General features: G+C 29.1%; 3 protein-coding genes across 4 annotated transcripts; 2 read left to right on the top strand and 1 right to left on the bottom strand.

The window, feature by feature from the left end:
* The first annotated feature begins 664 nt into the window (after positions 1-664).
* On the top strand, positions 665-4,976 carry LOC134837038 (lysosomal alpha-mannosidase-like). Its single transcript, XM_063852349.1, has 7 exons — positions 665-766; positions 1,052-1,366; positions 1,430-1,485; positions 1,540-1,885; positions 2,669-2,802; positions 2,862-4,536; positions 4,599-4,976. The coding sequence occupies exons 1-7, from the start codon at positions 665-667 to the stop codon at positions 4,974-4,976; spliced, it is 3,006 nt and encodes a 1,001-aa protein (XP_063708419.1).
* Positions 4,977-6,103: 1,127 nt separating this feature from the next.
* LOC134837385 (very long chain fatty acid elongase 7-like) lies at positions 6,104-6,964 on the bottom strand. The gene is made up of 2 exons (XM_063852756.1): positions 6,928-6,964; positions 6,104-6,858 (listed from the first exon to the last, which is right to left on the bottom strand). Exons 1-2 carry the CDS (start codon positions 6,962-6,964, stop codon positions 6,104-6,106), a joined length of 792 nt encoding a protein of 263 aa, XP_063708826.1.
* Positions 6,965-8,898: 1,934 nt separating this feature from the next.
* On the top strand, positions 8,899-19,662 carry LOC134836635 (uncharacterized). 2 transcript variants are annotated; one of them, XM_063851822.1, is made up of 12 exons: positions 8,899-9,587; positions 14,703-14,963; positions 15,019-15,469; positions 15,552-15,692; positions 15,805-15,915; positions 16,055-16,376; positions 17,220-17,456; positions 17,514-17,544; positions 17,928-18,168; positions 18,746-19,102; positions 19,160-19,297; positions 19,360-19,662. In XM_063851822.1, exons 1-12 carry the CDS (start codon positions 9,127-9,129, stop codon positions 19,591-19,593), a joined length of 2,985 nt encoding a protein of 994 aa, XP_063707892.1. In that variant the 5' UTR covers positions 8,899-9,126; the 3' UTR covers positions 19,594-19,662. The 2 variants fall into 2 exon arrangements, with proteins under 2 accessions (XP_063707892.1, XP_063707894.1); XM_063851824.1 differs by lacking the exon at positions 15,805-15,915.
* Positions 19,663-19,873: the final 211 nt, after the last annotated feature.

Here is a 19,873-nt window from a genome sequence, read left to right on the forward strand (position 1 = left end):
TTTTAAAAAATCGAGTTTAGAAAAATTTTCAGAATTATGAAAATAATCAATTTTTACAGTTTTCTTAGAACTTTTTACTAAGTTTTCTAAAGTTTTTTAAATATTCGAACTCAATTAATTTTATTTTTTCATATGGTCGCAAATCATCGAATAAGGAAAAATTTTTTATTTAAAAATTTTATCTCAAAAATTTATTGTTTCATAAAAAATTAAAAAATCCTTTTTTTTTGACTAAAATTTTTACTTGAAATTTTTTGAATCCTAATTTTTTTCAAAAATTTTTGATTTAAATTATTTAATTTTACTTGGAGCAGTTAAGAAAATAAAAAAAAATATTTTTAAAAAAAAAAAACTAATTTAAAATAATCTACTGACAAATCCTCATCTAATGAAAAAGCAAACTCTTATGTAAATTCCAATTGAAAAATCGTCCTTCAACTGAGTTCCTAACAAATCCATGTTGATTACTGACATTTCTAGAAGTTAGGCAAGCACTTAATCAGATTAAAATCTTATCAAAGATGATAAAAATTAGCCGAAGATAAGTACTGAACTTATAAAAAGCCATTCGAGAAGCTTGACCGATTCAGTTGTTTTTCAAATTTTGTCAAAGAAGGAGTAACGTAAAGAATTTAAAGAAGAAATTAATCCTTTGATAAGGAAAATGAGAGGCATTGTGATATTTTCATGCCTGCTACTGATTGTAGCGTTTGCAGAAGCTAAACCAAGTTTTCCATGGCCATCACGGAAAAAGTGTGGATATGATGTAAGTTTAAAAAAAATTATAATCAATAAATTTTTTAAATTTTAAATTCGAAGTTCGTAATTTTGCAATAAATTTATCAAAAAAATATTAATCATTATCAAAATATAAAAAATATGGGAGTGAGTAATAAAAATTATCTGATAAATTTATAACTCATTGTGAAAAAAAATATCAGATTAAACTCATTCACAAACGTAGCTTGACTAATTTAGATCTTATCGATTTATTTTTATCAATAAAGCACTAAATTGCACTAAAAACGGAAATTAATTCTTTTATTTCTAGCGCTGCACTGATGCCGTTCCAGATAAGTTAAATGTCCATATCGTGGCACACACGCACGATGACGTTGGATGGCTCAAAACCGTAGATCAGTACTATTACGGACACCGAAACACAATTCAGAAGGCTGGCGTACAGTACATTTTGGATTCGGTAGTCACGGAATTGCTCAGAGATAAAAATCGTAGATTTATTTACGTTGAATCTGCGTTCTTTTCGAAATGGTGGGACGAACAAACGGAGGAAATGAAGAAAGATGTGAAGAAGTTGGTTGATGAGGGTCGCTTGGAGTTCATTGGTGGCGCATGGTCGATGAATGTAAGGCTCCGATGGTTCAATTTTGATAACTTACAAAAATTATTTCCTTAATTTTTTTTTCAGGACGAAGCAGCTGTGCATTATCACAGCGTTATCGACCAATTTTCATTGGGATTGAAGTAAGTTACTTACCTTTGTTGATGTTCTTTATTTAATTTTTCCAAATTTCGAAGATTCTTAAATGACACTTTTGGAGAATGTGGACGTCCTCATATCGGATGGCAAATTGATCCTTTTGGGCATTCGCGTGAACAAGCTTCGATGTTTGCTCAAATGGGTTACGATGGAATGTTCTTTGCGCGTCTCGATTATCAAGACAAAGGTAATCGCATGAGAACCAAAACTCCGGAAATGATTTGGCATGGAAGTGAAAATTTGAGTCCTGATCAGTCGGATATTCTTACGGGTGTTTTGTACAATCATTATAGTCCTCCGCCAGGCTTTTGCTGGGATTTGTTGTGCAATGATGATCCAATTATCGATGATCCACATAGTTTTGACTATAATGTACCTGAAAAAGTAAGAGATTTATTTTAGTGAGGTCGCTTTAATTTTTTTTTTTATTTTTTAGGCCGCTTAAAATTTAATTTGAACTTTTTGTCCCAAAAACTTTTTTTTATCAAAATAGGGCGAAAAAAAATGTTTTTGAAATACTTTTTCATACAAATACAAAATGACAAGTTTTCAATGAATTTTTGATCGTTGATCAATTTTTTCGTTGTTCTTATTGTATCTAAGCTACATTAAGAATTTCTTGTTTAAAATTGATATCAGCGCAATTCTGCGTAAAAAAATGAAAAAAAAAATTTTTCATAAAAAAAAATTTAAAAAATGTTGAAAATCTAAGTTTAATGATTTTCGAAAAAATATTTTTAGAGAAAAAAATTCATATAAAAATATAATTTTTAATACAAAAGAATACAATACTAATTAAAAAAATTGTAATTTTTGATGAAAAAAAAAAAATTGGGGCGAAAAAAAATTTTTTTGAAAGACTTTTTCATACAAAATGACAAATTTTATGTTGATATTTTGTTGAAAATTTCTTGAAAAATCATAAAAATATGCCAAAAAATTGTAATTTTGAGAAAATATTAATTTTTTTTTTTTACCTAATTTTTTTTAAATTTTTGTTTAATATTTTTTTTTTTAAATTTTGTGAATATTTTATAATTTTTTTTCATTTTGCCTTACTGGATTTTCGACTTTTAACTTAAGGGACAAAAAGTTCAAAAAAATTTTTGGAGCGCCCTAAAAACTTTAATTTTTTAAAAAATTTTTAATAAAAAAATAATTTTGCAGATGAAAGCTTTTGTAGATTTCGCTAAAAAGGCAGCCAGCAATTACCGTACTAACAACATTTTGATCACAATGGGTGACGATTTCAGTTATCAAGATGCCAGCATGTGGTTCAAAAATATCGATAAACTTTTGACGTAAGTTTTTGATAATTTTTCCCTTAAATTTCTCTTAAAATCTCCTTTTTCACCTTCAGTTACGCCAACGACCTATACGGCGACGAAGTAAATATTTTCTATTCAACTCCAACTTGCTACCTCAAAGCCTTACATGACGCCAACATCACTTGGCCCGAAAAATCTGACGATTTCTTCCCCTATGCTAACGACCCATACACCTACTGGACCGGCTACTACACTTCTCGTCCCACCCAGAAGCGTTACGAGCGCGTTGGCAACCAATTTTTACAAGTTTGCAAACAAGTGACTGCAATTGCACCAAGTCAGGAACCCGAATACGAGGAAAATTTGAAGGAATTACAATCGGCAATTGGCGTTATGCAACATCACGATGCCATTACGGGCACAGAAAAGCAACATGTCGCTGATGATTACGCTAGAATGTTGCATCAGGCCTTCGAGGCATGCGAAAGTAACGTTCGTAATGTTTTCAATACCTTCAATGACGACGCCTTGAACTATGAAAATTGTTTGCACTTGAATGTCAGTGCGTGCGAAGTCACCGAAGCATCGGAAGCTGTCTATCTCGTGACTTTGTACAATCCAACGGGTCAACCAAAGCAGGAATTTGTTCGTGTTCCGATGAGTAATGACAAATATTTCGTCGTTGATGTCGCCAATGATCCTTTGGAATATCAAATTGTCCCAATTCCTGAAAGTGTGTTGAACATCAAAGGTCGCAATAGTTCAGCAACGCACGAAATTGTCTTCCGTACTCCAGAAATCCCTCCAATGGGGGTCGGACATGCTTTTTTGATCTTTAACGATAATGACGCCGCCATTCCAGATTTGAACAAATATTATTGGAAAAAACCTGCAAGTGGCGAAGGATTTAGCATCAAAAACGAATTTGTCGAGTTAAAATTCGACTCGAATGGTCTCGTTTCGCATTTGGAAAGTGGTGACTTTAGCGAGTCCTTTGCACAGAATTTTGTGTGGTACGAAGGTGCAAACGGCGATAATCGTGAATTTAAAAATCGCTCGTCAGGTGCTTACATTTTCCGTCCCAACAATACAGAACGTCTTTTGACCCAAAGAGTCAAAGTTGAAGTAGTCGAAGGTCCCTTGGTACAAGAAGTGCATCAAATTTTCAACGATTGGGTCTCGCAAGTGATCCGAGTGTACCGCGGACAATCGCATGTCGAATTTGAATGGCTTGCTGGACCAATTCCCTTCGAAGATGGTTTGGGAAAGGAACTTGTGTCACGTTTTTACACGAAAATCAAGAATGACGGAGTTTTTTACACAGATTCCAATGGTCGTGAAATGCTAAAACGCGTTCGGGATCACCGTGATACCTGGAATGTGGAAATTTATGAGAAGGAAGCGGGAAATTATTATCCAGTAACGTCGAAAATCGCAATTGAAGACGAGAAACATCGATTGGCGGTTCTTAATGATCGTGCCCAAGGTGGCAGTAGCTTGTTTGATGGCGTTGTTGAGCTCATGGTTCATCGTAGATTGTTACGAGATGATGCTTTTGGTGTTGGAGAGGCTTTGAATGAGACAACAGTCGCTCGAGGACGTCATTATGTCTTCTTTGGACCTAAAAAGGGACAAGAACCAAGTCAAGTTGCAAGGGAGAGACTCTTACAATCGGATTTAATTACAAGTGTTTGGCCAATGTTTGCTGATATTCGTCCACTTTTGCAGGAAAAGTCACTTGCTGAGATTCAAGCTCAATTAAATGAGGTAATTTTCTTGTTAGAAATTCAAAAAACAAAAAATTCTTGATAAATTTTAATTTTTTACAGGTTTCGTTCATGGCTAATTCCTTACCAGACAACGTAAAACTTTTAACTTTCGAGCCTTTGAACTTTAATGATACTTTCTTGTTGCGTCTTGAGCACATCTTTGAGTTCGGAGAAGATCCATGGTACTCAAAACCGGTCGAAGTCAATCTTCTTGAAGTTTTTGATCAATTTGAATTTACAATTCGTGAGACAACATTAGATGGCAATCAATGGTTGGATGAGACAGTACGTTTAAAGTTCAATGCCGACTCACAAGGCGTTCAATCGAAGCGTTTCCAGAAAATTGAAAAGGCTAATTACGATAATTACGTTATCATGCTTACTCCGATGGAAATTAGAACGTTCGTGATGACTGTCACCAATAATACGATGGTTTAGTAAAAGAAAAATAAAAATTTAAGTAAAATCATTTTTTTTTCGCAAAATTTATGAAATTTAATTTTTTAACGTTTTCACGGAATTCGGATAAAATATTTAACTTTTTATAAGGAAAATTGAAGTCGTTTTAATAATGATATAATTTTTAATAAAGGCCGCTCCAATTTTTTTTTAACTTTTTGTCTCATGCCCCATTTCAAACTTCGAAAATTCAATAGGGCAAAATAAAAAAAAAATTGAAAATTTCATCAATATTGACCGTCCTGGAAAAAGTGCAGGAACCTGGGAACCTCGTTCCCGGGAAATTTACAAAAATCTTAAAGAAATTTTGAATTTTCAAGAAAAAAATGGGGAAATTTTGTAATTTAAAAAATTAAAATATGTGGAACTGCTTCAAAAAAAAGTATAAAATTGACTTAATTTAGGATTTTTTCATTATCTTGGGGTAAATATAATTTTGGGAAATGAGTTTGGTTCCCGGGAAAAAATAAACTTCATCTTCTGTTTTGGTTTTTTTCTTATATATTTTCAAGAAATTTCTTAAAATTTAAAAAAAAATCAATTTTCAAGAATTTTTGTATTAAAAATCGTATTTTAATATGAATTTTCTTCTTTAATTTTTTTTTTAAATAATTTTTAACATTTTTTGACAGTAATTTTTGTGATTTTTTTTTTTTAATTTTTAACTTGAAATACTCTGTCATTAATTATAAATTATCAATGTCAATGTAGATACCTTGAAATCAACTAAATTATTGATTAATGACAAAAAATTGTTAAAATTTTGTCATTTTATATGCACGGAAAAAAAATTTAAATTTATGCGGTTTAAAAGTTAAATTTGGTCAGTTAATTGTTTAATTTGTTCAGTTAATTGTTAAACTCTGACAGTTTAACATTTAAACTAAATTAATTAAATGTTTAACAATTAACCGAACAAATTAAAAATTAACTGACCAAATTTAACTTTTAAACCGTATAAATTTAAATTTTTTTCCGTGAGATCATTATTCGCCGGAACACAATACCTATTTGTTTTGAGACGAATGAAAGTGATAATATTGCTTGCATATCAATTTTGTAAGCAATTTAATTTCAAAATCAAAAATTCGTTATTTTTATTTTTTTTATTGAGTCTTTTTGTTTGTATTTTTATAGGATTTAAAATAAAATGATGTAAACAAGTACAAATTGAACATCGTTTCAGCCATTATGAAGGTAATGATGTACAAATTAAAGTTTTTGCCACACATACAAACCGCAACCAGGATATATAAAATAATTATGACGAATTGCGTGATTTGCAAGAGAGTCAAATAACTCTTCCACCACAAATATTTCCGATAAGCGGGACCCAAAGCGGCAATAAAGTAATAAAAGTACATGACGGTGTGGACAATCGTATTGCAAAATCCGACAATGCCTCCATCGATGCCCGGATAATATTTGGCAATGAACCACAAGAACGAGACCATCAAGGAATGATGATGCACATGAAGAAAAGTGACGTGACTCTGCTTTTTGGTCAACACAAAGAAGACTGTGTCAAGTAAATCCAAGATCTTATTGAATGTGTAGTGCCAAAATCCTCGAGCAAGTTCCGCCATTAAAAGAGACGTATCAACTTCATCTAAGGCGGGAGTACATCCAAAACTCTTTAGCATGTCCCAAACGTAAATGGTCCTTACTGATTCTTGTACCATCCAGGCGTTGTAACACACTTGCATCAAATTGTAAGCCAGAATGACGTATTTCAAGTTGAAAGGCTGCCGATTTTGCATCCATTTTGGACCGTAATGCAAGACGAAGCTCATGTAAGTCGCCATTATCGCAATTGGGATCAACGGAGTACTGAATAAGAAGAGGCTATCCAATTCTGGACCTAAAAATAAAAAAAAAATTAATTTTTTTTTTTAAATTTCTTTTGGATTCAAGATGAAATTATTCTTACGTGCTCCAGAATTGAGTTTTTGAAGAAATTCCAGCATTTTTTGATGGTCTTTTCACTTGAGAGTTTAGAAACTTTCTGCGAGATCGTAGTCGAGTGATGTGAAAAAGTAAGTTATTTTGGAAAAAAGTTAAATCACGTTCGTTAAAACGCTGGAAAGTGTTAAGTAATTCATGGCTGGTGTTGGAAAAAAGGCACGTAGCTGGAAATGTTTTGACCAAAAAAATGACAAAATATCACAATACATAATTTGTGTATATTTTTTTTTAGAAATTTTATTGTTTTTGAGATGTCTTTCCTTGGTATGAAATAATTTTTTTTTCGTGGAATTACATTTATTTTCCTGCACGCATTTACAGAAAATTGTGAAGGAATTCGGTAAAATATGGGTTATTTCCAAGTCCACGGGTAAGAATTTTTGCTTTTATGATATTCCGGGAACTTTTTCGATAATTTTTTTTAATAAGCTTTAATATTCAATTTTTTTTGAATAAATATGATTGACTAGAAAAATGGAGTTTTATAAAGGAATATAGCTAATAATGAAATTTTTTTAATAAGGCCAATTGAGCAATTAATGAAATTATAAAAAATATTTTTTTTCTGAATTAAAAAGAGTGACAAAAAAAAAACAATAATATGGATGAAATAAATAATAAATAAATAATTATTAAAAATAATAATAATAAATTATTATTATAAAAATAATTGTGACAAAAAATAAATAAAAATTATAAAATAAAATTAAATTGAAAATAATCTTTTAAAATCTTTTGGATTATTTTATATGAAAAAGTAAAAAAAAACTTAAATTTAAAAAAAATCTTTGGGAATGGGAAATTTAGGAAAAAGTGCTAAGATCGGTACAGCAGAGGTGAGAAATTTGAAGTAAAATAATCAATTGATTCTGAAAGAACAAATTCAAAAAATAAATAATTTAATAAATATTAATACATAATTAACATGTTTCGAGAGAATTTTTTTGGAAGAATTTTAATCTAAACATATTTCACAAAATTAGATAAAAAAAATTACATTAAAAAATGAATAAATCCTAAATTAAGTCAATTTTATACGTAAAGTAATTTAAACTTCATTTTGTAAATTTTCGAAAAATTTTCTAAATTTTTTTTATGAATTTTGTAAATTTCCAGGGAACGAGATTCCCTTAATAAAATATACATATTTAGTAATTTTTTTTTTGATATTTTGTCTCAATTGATTTTTTCAATGGACAAAAATTGGACTGAGAACGGCCTAAAATAAAACAAATAGATAAATTTATAAAAAAAAACTTTAAAAAGGACCCTTTAAAACAAAATAGCGCCAAACTATCTTCACTTTAATATTTTATCGATGTCCTAAAGTAACAGGTCATCTGTTTTTTTTCGTATTTTGCATGTTTATTCTGTACAACGTCTGGTTAACACATGTTACATGCAAATATTTACTATGAAATGGTCGTCATTAATATTTTGTTTACGTTTTTTTAAGTAGATTATTTCGTAGACAAAAAGAGAGAAAATATCCAGAGAGAAACAGAAACTCACAGTACAAATTATAACGTCAGGTGATAGAATTAATAATTTATTAAGAAAAAATAATTTTTTAAAAAATTTCTTCAGAAAACAAAATAAAATCTGATTAATTTCTCGATTTCAGCTGATCGATCATGACCTTTTTTTTATTGCAACAACAATTTTTTACAACTTCATATAAAAAATTCTGATAAGAAAAAAAAATACCGTTCAGCGAGTATTTCCATGAATAAAACCGAAGCTCTCTTTTCAAGTTTTTTACTTTACTTTACAAAGAGACACAAAGCACACACTAACACATGCTCGTAACATTGATTCATTCGTTCATAATTACAATAAGTAGACATCATATGTTCGCTCATTTTGCTTCCATGCAGAGAATTGAGTCAGTAGTACACAAGCCGCGATCGATGCAAGTCGTTTTCCGTAGAAAAAATATTTTTTGTTATAGAAAAAAAACCTCTGTACTCTATTTATATACATTTTAATAACGAGCGCGCTGCGTAGATATTCTATCCAGATAATGTGATGGGTTAATACCAAACTTAATTATTTATTATATTTTTTCGATTGTGTCGTCGAAAACAAACAAAACACGAATAGAAGTGACATCAAAACAAATAAAAAAAATTTCTATTGTCGATCGAAAAGTAAAATCGTGTCAATGTCGCTGGAGGAAAGAGAAAACTCAGCTGACGTCGATGCTGTCGAGGCGTTAATCGCTGAAAATGTGGAAATAATCGATGCTAGTCAAGATGAAATAACAAAAGTCGCCTCTAACAACAACAACGAAGACACCGTCGATGACGAATCAGCTGAAAAGAAGGAAATGACTGTGACAAATTTGAAAGTAACGTTCGAGCATTTATCGCAAATCTCGCCGGACGCCAAGGAAAAGCCCAATTGGTGGATCCGGCAAAACGAAAAGGGCGAATATATTTTATACAAATCGAAGGAAAAACCGTGTGGCAGTAAATTGTATCACAAATTGTCCGATCCGAAGGAATTTCTCGCGAAAGCTCAGGCGCAACAAGTTCGTGTCGTGTCGAGTGACGGGATTGAAGTGCCAAGCGATAAGATAACGAACGAATTGTGCGGCGACGATAAAGAGACTGACACTACGAGGCAAGTATTTTACGCATTTTTTTTAGTTTTTGATGAAAATTAGTGACGGTAATTCCCAATTAAACCGAAACTTTAGAAGACCTTCAGACTGAAGGGTTTTTTTTCGAGTGGCGTGTTTGTTCACCTGAAACCCCAACAATGCCTCGCAACAATTGATTGTTCAATTAAACGCATTTGTAATGAAATAATTATTTACGTTTGAACATAAGAAACATTAGAAACTCGCTCGTTACTTTATTGAGAAACATGAAAAATCATTAGATTCACTTGGATGACTTCGACGACGACGACGTCTTATGGGTGTTCCCTTTCGGGTCAAATTTCCGCTAATAATGTCCTCCGTTGTTGTCAATACGTCAAAGGCTATTTTTTGTCATAATTATCAGTTCTTTGTTACTCCAATTAGCGACTGCATGTGTAAAATGTAACAGGAAGTGTTCTTTGTTTTTCTATCGTTACCTGCCTGCGTTTAAATTATTTTTTTTGCTTTGTTTCAAGGGTGCTAGATTAGAAATAAAAAATATTTTAATTTAAAAATTTACAAGGAACGATGTCAGCAAGACATTTTTGCGTTTGTATAAATTTACTCACGCAATCTTATCTTATCTGTTTACCTGTGTGATAACAGAAGTAAGTGACTTATGAAGGAATTCTTGGAAAAAAGTGACGTTTAAGGCGTGCAAATATTACAAACACATTTTTTTTTGATTCAAAATAAAAATCATGAATGAACGAGAAGAAGAACATTTAATCATGTTAGCGGCAAAATTATTCTGTTTTTATTATTTAGGCGAAAAAAAATTATTGTTTTTATTTTTTGTTGTTTCCCCTTCGATTTTGTGGAAAAAAAATTAGAGCGAAAATATGAAAATGATTGTCAAGAGGAAATTTTCTGACATATTTTGATTAAAAAATTCTGAAAAAGGCCAGTTTACATTAAAAATAAATAAAAATGGACTAAACTTGCTCTAATAACACACTTTCTGTTAAAATTTTAAAGGAAATATTAATTACGTGACCGAAATTTGATTTATTTTTTTTTCAATTTCAATTAGATAGATTTTTTTTGAAACTTTTTTAATTAAAAATTTTGATTTAATTTTTTTTTATTTATTTATTTTTTTATATTTATTTTTTTGATTTATTTTTTTATTTAAAAAAATTTTTTGAATTTTCTTTTGTAAATTTTTTTTTATCTCTTTAATTTAAATTTGAAGCTTTAATTGAATTTTTAGTTATTAGCAAAAATGTCAAAATTATGTCAAATAATATAGTTTAATTTTGAATAATTTTTCAAAAAATTTCAAAAATAAAACAAATCTAAATTAAATTAAATAATTAATAAAATTTAGACAAGTTTTTAAATTTTTAGCCTTTTAAATTAATTGATTTTTGTTATTTCAACTAAAGTTAAAGTCATAAATTTTTCCAGTTATTTGAGCTCGAAAATAAAATAATTCAAAAATACATGTAAAAAAATAAATATGCTTATTAAAGTAATAATTTTTATGTTAAAAATGTTAACAAATTTTACTAAATAGCAAAAAATTAAATTATTTTATTTTCTTCCCCCTTCGCAAAAAATCTTATGCGACAAAAAAGTGAAAAAAATAATTTTATTCGCCTTAAAAAAATTCAAAAATAATATTTTTTTCGTGTATTTGATCATTATCATATATTTAAAAGTGACGCGTCGTCTTTTGAACTAACAACCAGAACCACAATAACAACAATAAAAAATGATACACAAATCAACAGACCGGCAATCGTTCAAGGCCTTTCATAATTTATTTATGTGTTTAGTTACAAACTATTATCATGCATCGCTTTTTTCTGTTCATTTTCATCTATTTTACTTCATGAAATGGTAGAATATGCATTTTGTGCTGTAAAAGCTCTCTCGGTTATCATTAACCATAATAATAATGGTGATATCACTCGCAAGCAGACTACTTTATTTAATTTAATCTAAGTAGTGTGATTGTGTTGTGATTTGTTTAATGATTTTATAAACATAAAAAGACTGATGTGTGTGGTGCAAGTACGACAATTGTGGGTGATAAAATTTTATTTTTTTTATTTACTGTTGGGGAATGGAATGTCCATTTAAATTAAAATAATAACTTTTAATGGAGGTGGAACAACGAGAAAGAGAGAATTTCTTTGTTTACATTTGAACGTTGCAAAACTAAGGTTTATTTTATTGTTTTGTAGTGTGATGAAGCACATACCTACGAATTGGATGGTGAAGTGATGAAGATGTTTTTGATCTCTAAAATTATAAACAAAGGCGGATTGAGATCAGAAATGATCATTTTTTAATAAATCTTTTATTAAATTCAATTACTTGTGAAACACGATCAAAAGCATTAACCTTTGTTAGATTGCGTTAATATAACAAATGCTTGTTAAAAAATTGTTGGAAATTTCGCGTAATGCATTTGAAGCATAATGCAATGAAATGTTGATTGAAATATTTATACGATTTCAATTGAAGTTCAGTTGTTGAAATATGTGTTATTTTTGCCGATTGCTTAGTTTTTCATCATTTTCATTTCAACATTTTCAAATTTTATTCTATCATCAATCAAATTTTAATTTTGTTAAAATAAATGTTTGAAGCTATTAAAACGAAATTTGAAATTTACGAATTTTTTTAAATATCTTTAATTAAAAAACTAAATTAGAATTAATTTTACTCAAATTGCTTTAATTTATATAAATAAAATGTGACAAAATAAATTGCTTTTAAATTTGTTTGCCATTTTGCAAAAATTTGATAAAAATTTGATAAAAATTTATTAAATTTTCCCTCTCAAACTTTTGAAGTTGAATTTATCTTAAAATTAGACTGCTTAAACAAAAAAAAAATAAAATAAAAGGTTTTTTTCATAATTTTTAAAAATAATGAAGTTAAATTAGTAAAATTAATAAATTTATTAAAACATAAAAAATAAAATTGGATTTTATTCGTTATTAATTTAAATTTTTTTAATTTTTTAACAGTAACAATTTTTTGAATTCTGCCATTTTTATGTAAAAAAAATATTTAATTTTTTTTTCTTTTCGATTCTATAAAAAAAAATCGAATTTTAAGATTCATATTCAAAATTTGAACAAGAAATAACCACTTAAAAACTTAAAATTTCCCTAGAAGCATTTAAAGAATTTTTTTAATGTTAAAAGTCACAATTTTTTGAAAAATTTTTAAAAAATTCACTTGAAAAAAAAAAAAAGACATAAAAAGACGATGAAATTTTAAAAATTTTTACATATTTCTTTTAAAATATTTCTCAAAATAAACCTGGATTTTATTCTAAATGAAAAACAGAATTTTTTTTTTAATTTTTTCAAATAAAAAATTTTAAAATTATTTTTACATTAAAAAGGTTAAAAACTTTTTTTCTCCAACTTCAAGATAATTTAATTTTAATTTTAAAAAGAAAAAGAGATAAAAATAAAAGAGAAAAAGAAATAATTCTTTGTAAGTCCAAAAGCAAGATCATCCCACATGAAAAAAATACTAAGTAGGATGATTTTAAGCACTAAAATTTGCAACTTTGCTTATGCAAATTAGATTTATTCAAAAAATGACTTCAATTACAATCCAGCTTTGCAAAGGCGTTTTTTCAATTAGAAAAATTCTAAAAATTATTCAAAGCCTTGTGACGTTTCCTTTCAAATGACCTTTTCATAAATCACTAATCTAACAAATTCCAACCGCTGTAATGAACCTTTCAACTTGTATCAATCATTTCCTCTCAAAGTACAAAACGTGTGGTTGACTTAACGTGCGGTAGAGAGAGAAAACTACGATGATTCATAATACAATAATGGCAATATAACTGTGTGCAGTAATAACAATAATAATAATGATATAAGAGCAAATGTACAGTGCGAGTGCACGACCAACAATAAAAAACGACAGATAGAGTGATACGGGCAATAATAAAATAAAAATGTACACAACCAGATGATGATTAGAATAAATGACATATCGAGACTGCTTATTTCGTTCTGGACTGAAAGACTGATTTTTTCTTCGTCTAAGCAAAACTTTCGTCTCTGTGCTGGCTTCTGCAATAAAAAGTAATAATTTTGTTATGATCGTGTAAATTTATGAATGTTATTTATAGACGACATGTGGATTATTAAAGTGATATAAAATTTTTCCTTTATGGTTTGTTCACTTCTTTTACGCGCGCATTGCGGATTTTGTACTGCTACTGCACTTTTATTACATGAGCCAGAACTTGCTTCTTGTTATTTATGTGTGCGAGACTTGTTGCATGATGTGAACAGTAACTTTTGATAAGAAGAAACTTGGATGGAAAAAAATGTGGATCAACTAACGGATGCTTTTTTTTACTCAGTTCCGCTCACGTTTGCTTACTTTGTTTCTTTCCCGTTCTTTTTAAAATTTTTATATTGCACTTGCCTTTGAATTTTTGAAGCTAATGGATAATCTCCAAAATGGTGCGTTTCCGAGGATAGGTTCCATGGAGAAAAATAATGGTTTTGACGTCCTGAATGTCTTTAAGAAAAAAAATTAGAATTTTTCTTTTATCGGTTTTGTCATTTTTTTCATTAAATTTTAATTGATTTACTTAAAATGAGTAAATTTTTATACTTTTTGTTTAAAGAATCATAAAAATTAAATTTTTTTTTAAATAAAAAATCATAGAAACTTTTTTTTAATAAAAATTTAAAAAAAAATGTAGAAAAAAAATTGAAATTTGGATAAAAAAAATTAGGCAAACTCGTTAAAAAAAATTTTAAATATTTATTCTGTTAAATTTGGAAATCAAAGTTCGATTTTTCTTTAATTTTGAAATATAAAAAAAATAAAATTCAATTGACTGAATGTACAAAATAATCTATTCTAAAATAATCCAAAAACGTTCATTAAATGGAAAAATTCTCTTAATTAAAGTTCTGACAATTTTTTTAAATTAAATTATTCGCCTAAACAATTAAAAAAAAATAAAAATTTTTTTTCAAATTTTTCAAATAAAATAAATGTTTTTTTTTTCAAATTTTATAAAATATTTTATAATTTTTTAAAATAATATTTAAAAAAATAATAAAATAATTTTTTAAATTAATTTTTTTCAGTGACGCACACGAAATCAGCACGGCAGAGTCTTCCTCCTCTACTGAAGATGACAGATCTCTTGATGACACCAAAGAAATCCCACCTTCAGATGAAAGTCCTGAAATTACTGTCACCGAAGTTGATGATGCACAAGAAGTAGACGAATTATATGAAGCTGATTCCCGCCCAACAATCAACAAAAATGAGATTTTGTCAATTATCAAACGTTCATCGAGTCAAAGTACGTCAAATGTTGAAGCACTTACAGAAAAAAATCAACGGTAAGATCAAAATTTTCATAAAAAAATAAATTTTCAATAAAAAATTTCATTTTAGACAACTTTCCAACGTAGTCCAAGAACTAATCCAAACGGAAAAAAGTTACGTCGAAGGTCTCGAACGCGGAATCAGTATTTATGTGACGCCTCTCGATCGGTATGCGCGAAATTATCCCGCGCTCCTGGGCAAAAAGTACCACATTTTCGGCAACATCGAGCGTTTGTACGCGTTTCACAAGGAAGAATTACTGCCAGCGCTTCTTGCATGCAACGATGACGTCATTGCCATCGCGACACTCTTCTACACCTACATCACAAAAGACTTTTTTTACGGCTACGTACTTTTCGGACTGAACAAGCCGCGTGCCGAGAAGCTAACGCACGAGTACAAGGAATTTTTCGATGGCATCACGAAAGAATCGGAAGACAAACTCGGCGTCAATAGTTTCTTGCTGAAGCCGATTCAGTTGCTGCCGCGTTACAAATTGCTGTTTGGCGAAATTATTAAAGTGAGTGTGTGAAAAATGTTTTTTTTTTCGCGATGAGAAATGATTTATTATTCGTTCTTTGTTTCTTTTGTGTGCATCGTAGGCACTGGCGAACGATCTGGATGGCATTAAAAACGTCAAAGACATCATCAGCGTGTGTTGCATTGCGGAAAAGCAAATACAGCGGTTATTGGATAACGTTAATGAGGCACTTAGTCTGAACGACATTGAAGAGGTTCATGAGGTAAGATGAATTTTAAGTAAATTTTTTGCATAAATGTGCATTTGTTTGTGCTCAGCTTTCTATATTTCTCAAATAATTTTCCGTTCATCACTAAAAATCGCACGATTCGTAGCCAAGACACTCGTTTTTCGATCTGGCACTTTTCGGGGTGTCACCGAATTTAGGAAATCTAATACCCGTTTTAGATGATTTGGATTTTCGCTTGCAACTGAAATGCGGAATTGTGAGTGTGTTACCTTCTTTTGTGTAGTTCGTGTTGTTGCTAACATTGTAGAAAATATTTTTATTGATTAACTTGCATGCAACTTTTTTTTTAAGGTCTTGGAAAAATTCTAATATTTATTTTTTTTTTCTTTTAACAGTTTGACTTGCTGGAACAAGGAAAATTCAAGAAAATGAATGAATTTACGGTGATAGATTTCGATGCGAATAATCGATTTCGGGGCAAAACATTCCTGTTTGAGCAGACGATTTTGTGCACGGAGCTGATCGAGAAGACGTCAAAACTGCAATATCGCACGCATGTCGTCTTGGATGATGTGATGTTCATTGATACGGACAACAAAGGAGGATTTAAGATTGTGACTGCGAGTAATCGGGAGATTGATTTCATTTCGAACGGGAAATATCCGATGCTTGTGATACAGGAATGGATTAAGCTGTTGACTTCGATGACGGCAGGAGGTGAGTTTTCTGTCTTTTGAACCACAAAAAATAGTTTTAAATTTGTTCATTAGGGTAACATTATTTTTTTAAGGATGGCTTCAAATTTATACAAATTTTTTTTTTCAATTTTTTTTCGAACGAATTGGGCAAAAAAAAATTCAAATACAAAATGACTGGTTTTAAATAATTTTTGAGCGAATATCAATTTTTTTTCTTATATTATAGGATTCGTAATTTTAAATTTAATTTTAATCAAAAATTAAGAAAAAAAAATTTAAAAAAACTATCAAAAATATTTTCAGAGAAGAAAGTCAATTTTAAGATGCAAAATTAAAAAATAACCGATTAACAAAAATTTTAAGATTTTTTAAGAAGAATATTTACTTTGAAAAGTCTTAGAAAGTTATCAAAAGTCATAACTCTTACAGGTTTGGGACTTTTTTTATGTTTTTTTTTTTTAGAAATTTTCATAAATTAAAAAAAAATCAAATTTTCATTTTTTTTAAATTAAAATTTGCTCAAATATTTTAAAAATTTTTTTGTTTCTTTTTTTATTTTCAAAAAAATTTCAATTTTTTAAAATTTTTCAAAAATTTTAAATGTTTTAAAAATAGGTATTTTTTTTCAACTCGAAAATTCTGAAATTAATTTTAAATTAGAAAATTTTAATGAAAGTTCAAAAAAACCTTTAAGACAAATTTTAAATTAGAACTAAATTTTTAAAAAAAATTTATTTATTTTAAAACTTTATTATTTTAAAAATTGCAAAAATTTTTTGATTTAAATTTGAAGCAGCCTTTTTTATGTTTTAATAAATACATATGATTTTGGTAATAAATTAAAAATTTTAATTTTTTTTAGATGATATTTTACGTTCCATCAAAGTACGCAACTGCAACACCTTATCACGCAACAACAGTATTTTCTCTGCGATATCCTCCAGTGAGATCAGTCACAAATCCTTTAGACGTAGCAAATTGACATCAAATACCGTGAGAATTACAAAGCGCGAGAAATCGCTTTCAGATCACCCACCGCGAGTCGAAAGTCTCATCAGCAGCAATCGTTCCAGCAGTAATCGCTCAAGCAGTTCTAGTCGTAAGTTCTTCAAATTTTCAACAAAATCTTCAGTTTTAATTGTTTTTTCTTCCACAGAAGACTCATACGACCTCGGAGGCACAATATGGTATGTGAGCTTGGAAGATTATTCTTCGTCGCCAGCAGTAAAAACATCGTAATTAGATGCTTATCTGAAAGAAAAAAAAAATGTTTTTTTTTTCTGTTTTGTCTGCCTTAATTATGAGTTCCTCCTATCTGTGTTAAAGTTTTAATGCCTTAGACTTTCTTAAAAAAAAAAAAAATGTACCAAAGATGGAAAAATATTTAAGGAAAAAAAAAGAAAAATGTTAAATCTGTGTTATTCGAATATAAAAAGTTTTTGTCCAGACTTGATGTTTTTTATTCGGCTATGATAGGTGATGGATTTGTGAGTGTCTATCAATATTGAAATCGGTGTGGCTTTGCATTTTTTTCGTGGAAAATCAGCATGTTGAAGAATTTTTCCAACAGGGATCATCGAAAATATCTGGAAACCTTGCGAAATATCGAAAAGCACTACATCCTGCTACTGATGATCCACAAACAAGGCTATGTCGGGAACATTCCGAGCTATATAATGGTCAATGTTCGTGAATTTATGAGCGTTTTCAATGCAATTTTGGAGTATCATACCAGAAATATTTATCCCGTGTTGCAAATCAATGGCATGGATATCGTTGTTGTTTGTAATTTGTTCAAAAAGTGTTTGCAGGTGAGTTTTTTAAAAGAAAATTTATATCTTGGGCGACTAAATTTAATTATTTATTTTTTTTGATTAAAAAAAAAATCAGGCAAAAAATAAATTTATTTGTGATATTTTTCTATTTTTTTTTTAATAAAAAAAAGATAAAAATTAAAAAAAAATGAACTTAAAATTTTGAAAATAAAATTTTAAATTAAGTTAAATAAATTTAAAATAAAAATAATAAATTCAAAATAAATTAAATTATATTAAAAAAATAAAATTAATTTATAAATTTTAAATTCATAAATTTTTAATGAAAATTATTTTTTTAATAAAATTTCCATTTTTACGATTTTTGCTACATTTTCTTCTAAAAAATAATAATAAAAAATATAAAAAAATAATAATTGAATTTAATAAAGAAATAATTAAAAAATTAAGTAAAAATTAGTTTAAAAAAACATAAAAAATTATTTAATTTAAAAATTAATCTTTAATTTAATTTTAAATTAAAATTTAATTCAAAAAAGTTAAAAAAAGCGAAAAAAAGTCAAATAATTAAATTTAGTCTCCTAACTTAACCTTACCTTAAAAATTTTTTTAGGATCCAATCTTCAACCATCAATACCAAAAATATGCGATTCTGGGACCGACAGCTTATGACACCCTCAACTCCTACTACATCAATGCCGGAACCAAGCCGGGAACCCATATAGACCTCATTGATCAACTTTTGTTGCAAGACATGAAAAAGTTCATTGAACTTCCCTTCCAACAACTACGAAAGTACACAAAGCTCTTCCAGAGTTTGATGAAAGTCATGGTTGAGACACTTGAGGACCATACCGAGCATATTCCTGTTGAAGTGACACGAATTGTCGCAAATACCTTCGTTGAGTTGGAACATTTTGAGAAACTTGTCACTGATAATTACAAAATTCATTCGAAATCTTCCTTTTCGGTATGAAATTTTTTATTTTTCTTAAAAAAAAATATTAATTTTTAATTTTTTTCGTAGATTAATGTCAAGGAATTGGGCCTAATTCTCTATTCAGACACAGTTGTTATGGAATATGACGATCCGAATGTTCCGAGACACAAAATTTTCCTCATGGAAAGCGCAATATTGGCGGTTCGTGTCAAAAATGATGCAAATGTAAGATTTTTTATTCGATTTTTCATACAAAAAATTAATTTTTTGTTCATTTTTGATCCCAGGATACCAGTAATGAAATTTTTGACGCCTTTATTTGGTCCTTGCCGTATGACTTGGTGATGTTCAGACACAGCGTTAAAGTTCCGGAACGAATAAAAGTGTTCTCTAAGACGTCCAAGTATCAGCAGTACTCGATAATCTTTCGATCCAACGACAAAAAACGTCAATTTCTTGATAAATTGGAGGAAATATTGGAAGAGAAGCACACAAATTTTACGAGTTTTATCGAAAATTGATTTCAGATGACTAAAAATATTCAAATATTTTTATTGTTACAGCATTTCATATCAAATTAAAGAGAAAAATTCAACAAAAATTAGAATTTTGGATCTTTTTTCAACGGATTCATATTTTTCAATTCCTCGATGGAGTAACGAACGACTTTTTTCTTCTTCTTCGGAAGTTCCTGCAACGTTAATTCCTTCATTATGCCCGTTAACGATGTGAAATTCTTGCAATCGTATTCCGGGAATTGTTTTGCCTTCAAAATTGGACGTCCTTTTGGCTTCTCCATGA

Source organism: Culicoides brevitarsis, chromosome 1 (assembly GCF_036172545.1).
Source record: "Culicoides brevitarsis isolate CSIRO-B50_1 chromosome 1, AGI_CSIRO_Cbre_v1, whole genome shotgun sequence".
Taxonomy (NCBI): Eukaryota; Metazoa; Arthropoda; class Insecta; order Diptera; family Ceratopogonidae; genus Culicoides; species Culicoides brevitarsis.

What these genes read in the sequence shown, in the direction of transcription:
- LOC134837038 (XM_063852349.1), top strand. Translation starts at nt 665, where the DNA reads ATGAGAGGCATTGTGATATTTTCATGCCTGCTACTGATTGTAGCGTTT. An exon ending in GTGGCGCATGGTCGATGAAT is followed by an intron (nt 1,367 to 1,429) that starts GTAAGGCTCCGA and finishes TTTTTTTTTCAG; the next exon opens with GACGAAGCAGCTGTGCATTA. An exon ending in ACTATAATGTACCTGAAAAA is followed by an intron (nt 1,886 to 2,668) that starts GTAAGAGATTTA and finishes ATAATTTTGCAG; the next exon opens with ATGAAAGCTTTTGTAGATTT.
- LOC134837385 (XM_063852756.1), bottom strand. Translation starts at nt 6,964, where the DNA reads ATGCTGGAATTTCTTCAAAAACTCAATTCTGGAGCAC. An exon ending in AAAACTCAATTCTGGAGCAC is followed by an intron (nt 6,859 to 6,927) that starts GTAAGAATAATT and finishes TTTTATTTTTAG; the next exon opens with GTCCAGAATTGGATAGCCTC.
- LOC134836635 (XM_063851822.1), top strand. Translation starts at nt 9,127, where the DNA reads ATGTCGCTGGAGGAAAGAGAAAACTCAGCTGACGTCGATGCTGTCGAG. An exon ending in AAAGAGACTGACACTACGAG is followed by an intron (nt 9,588 to 14,702) that starts GCAAGTATTTTA and finishes AATTTTTTTCAG; the next exon opens with TGACGCACACGAAATCAGCA. An exon ending in TGCAACTGAAATGCGGAATT is followed by an intron (nt 15,916 to 16,054) that starts GTGAGTGTGTTA and finishes TTCTTTTAACAG; the next exon opens with TTTGACTTGCTGGAACAAGG.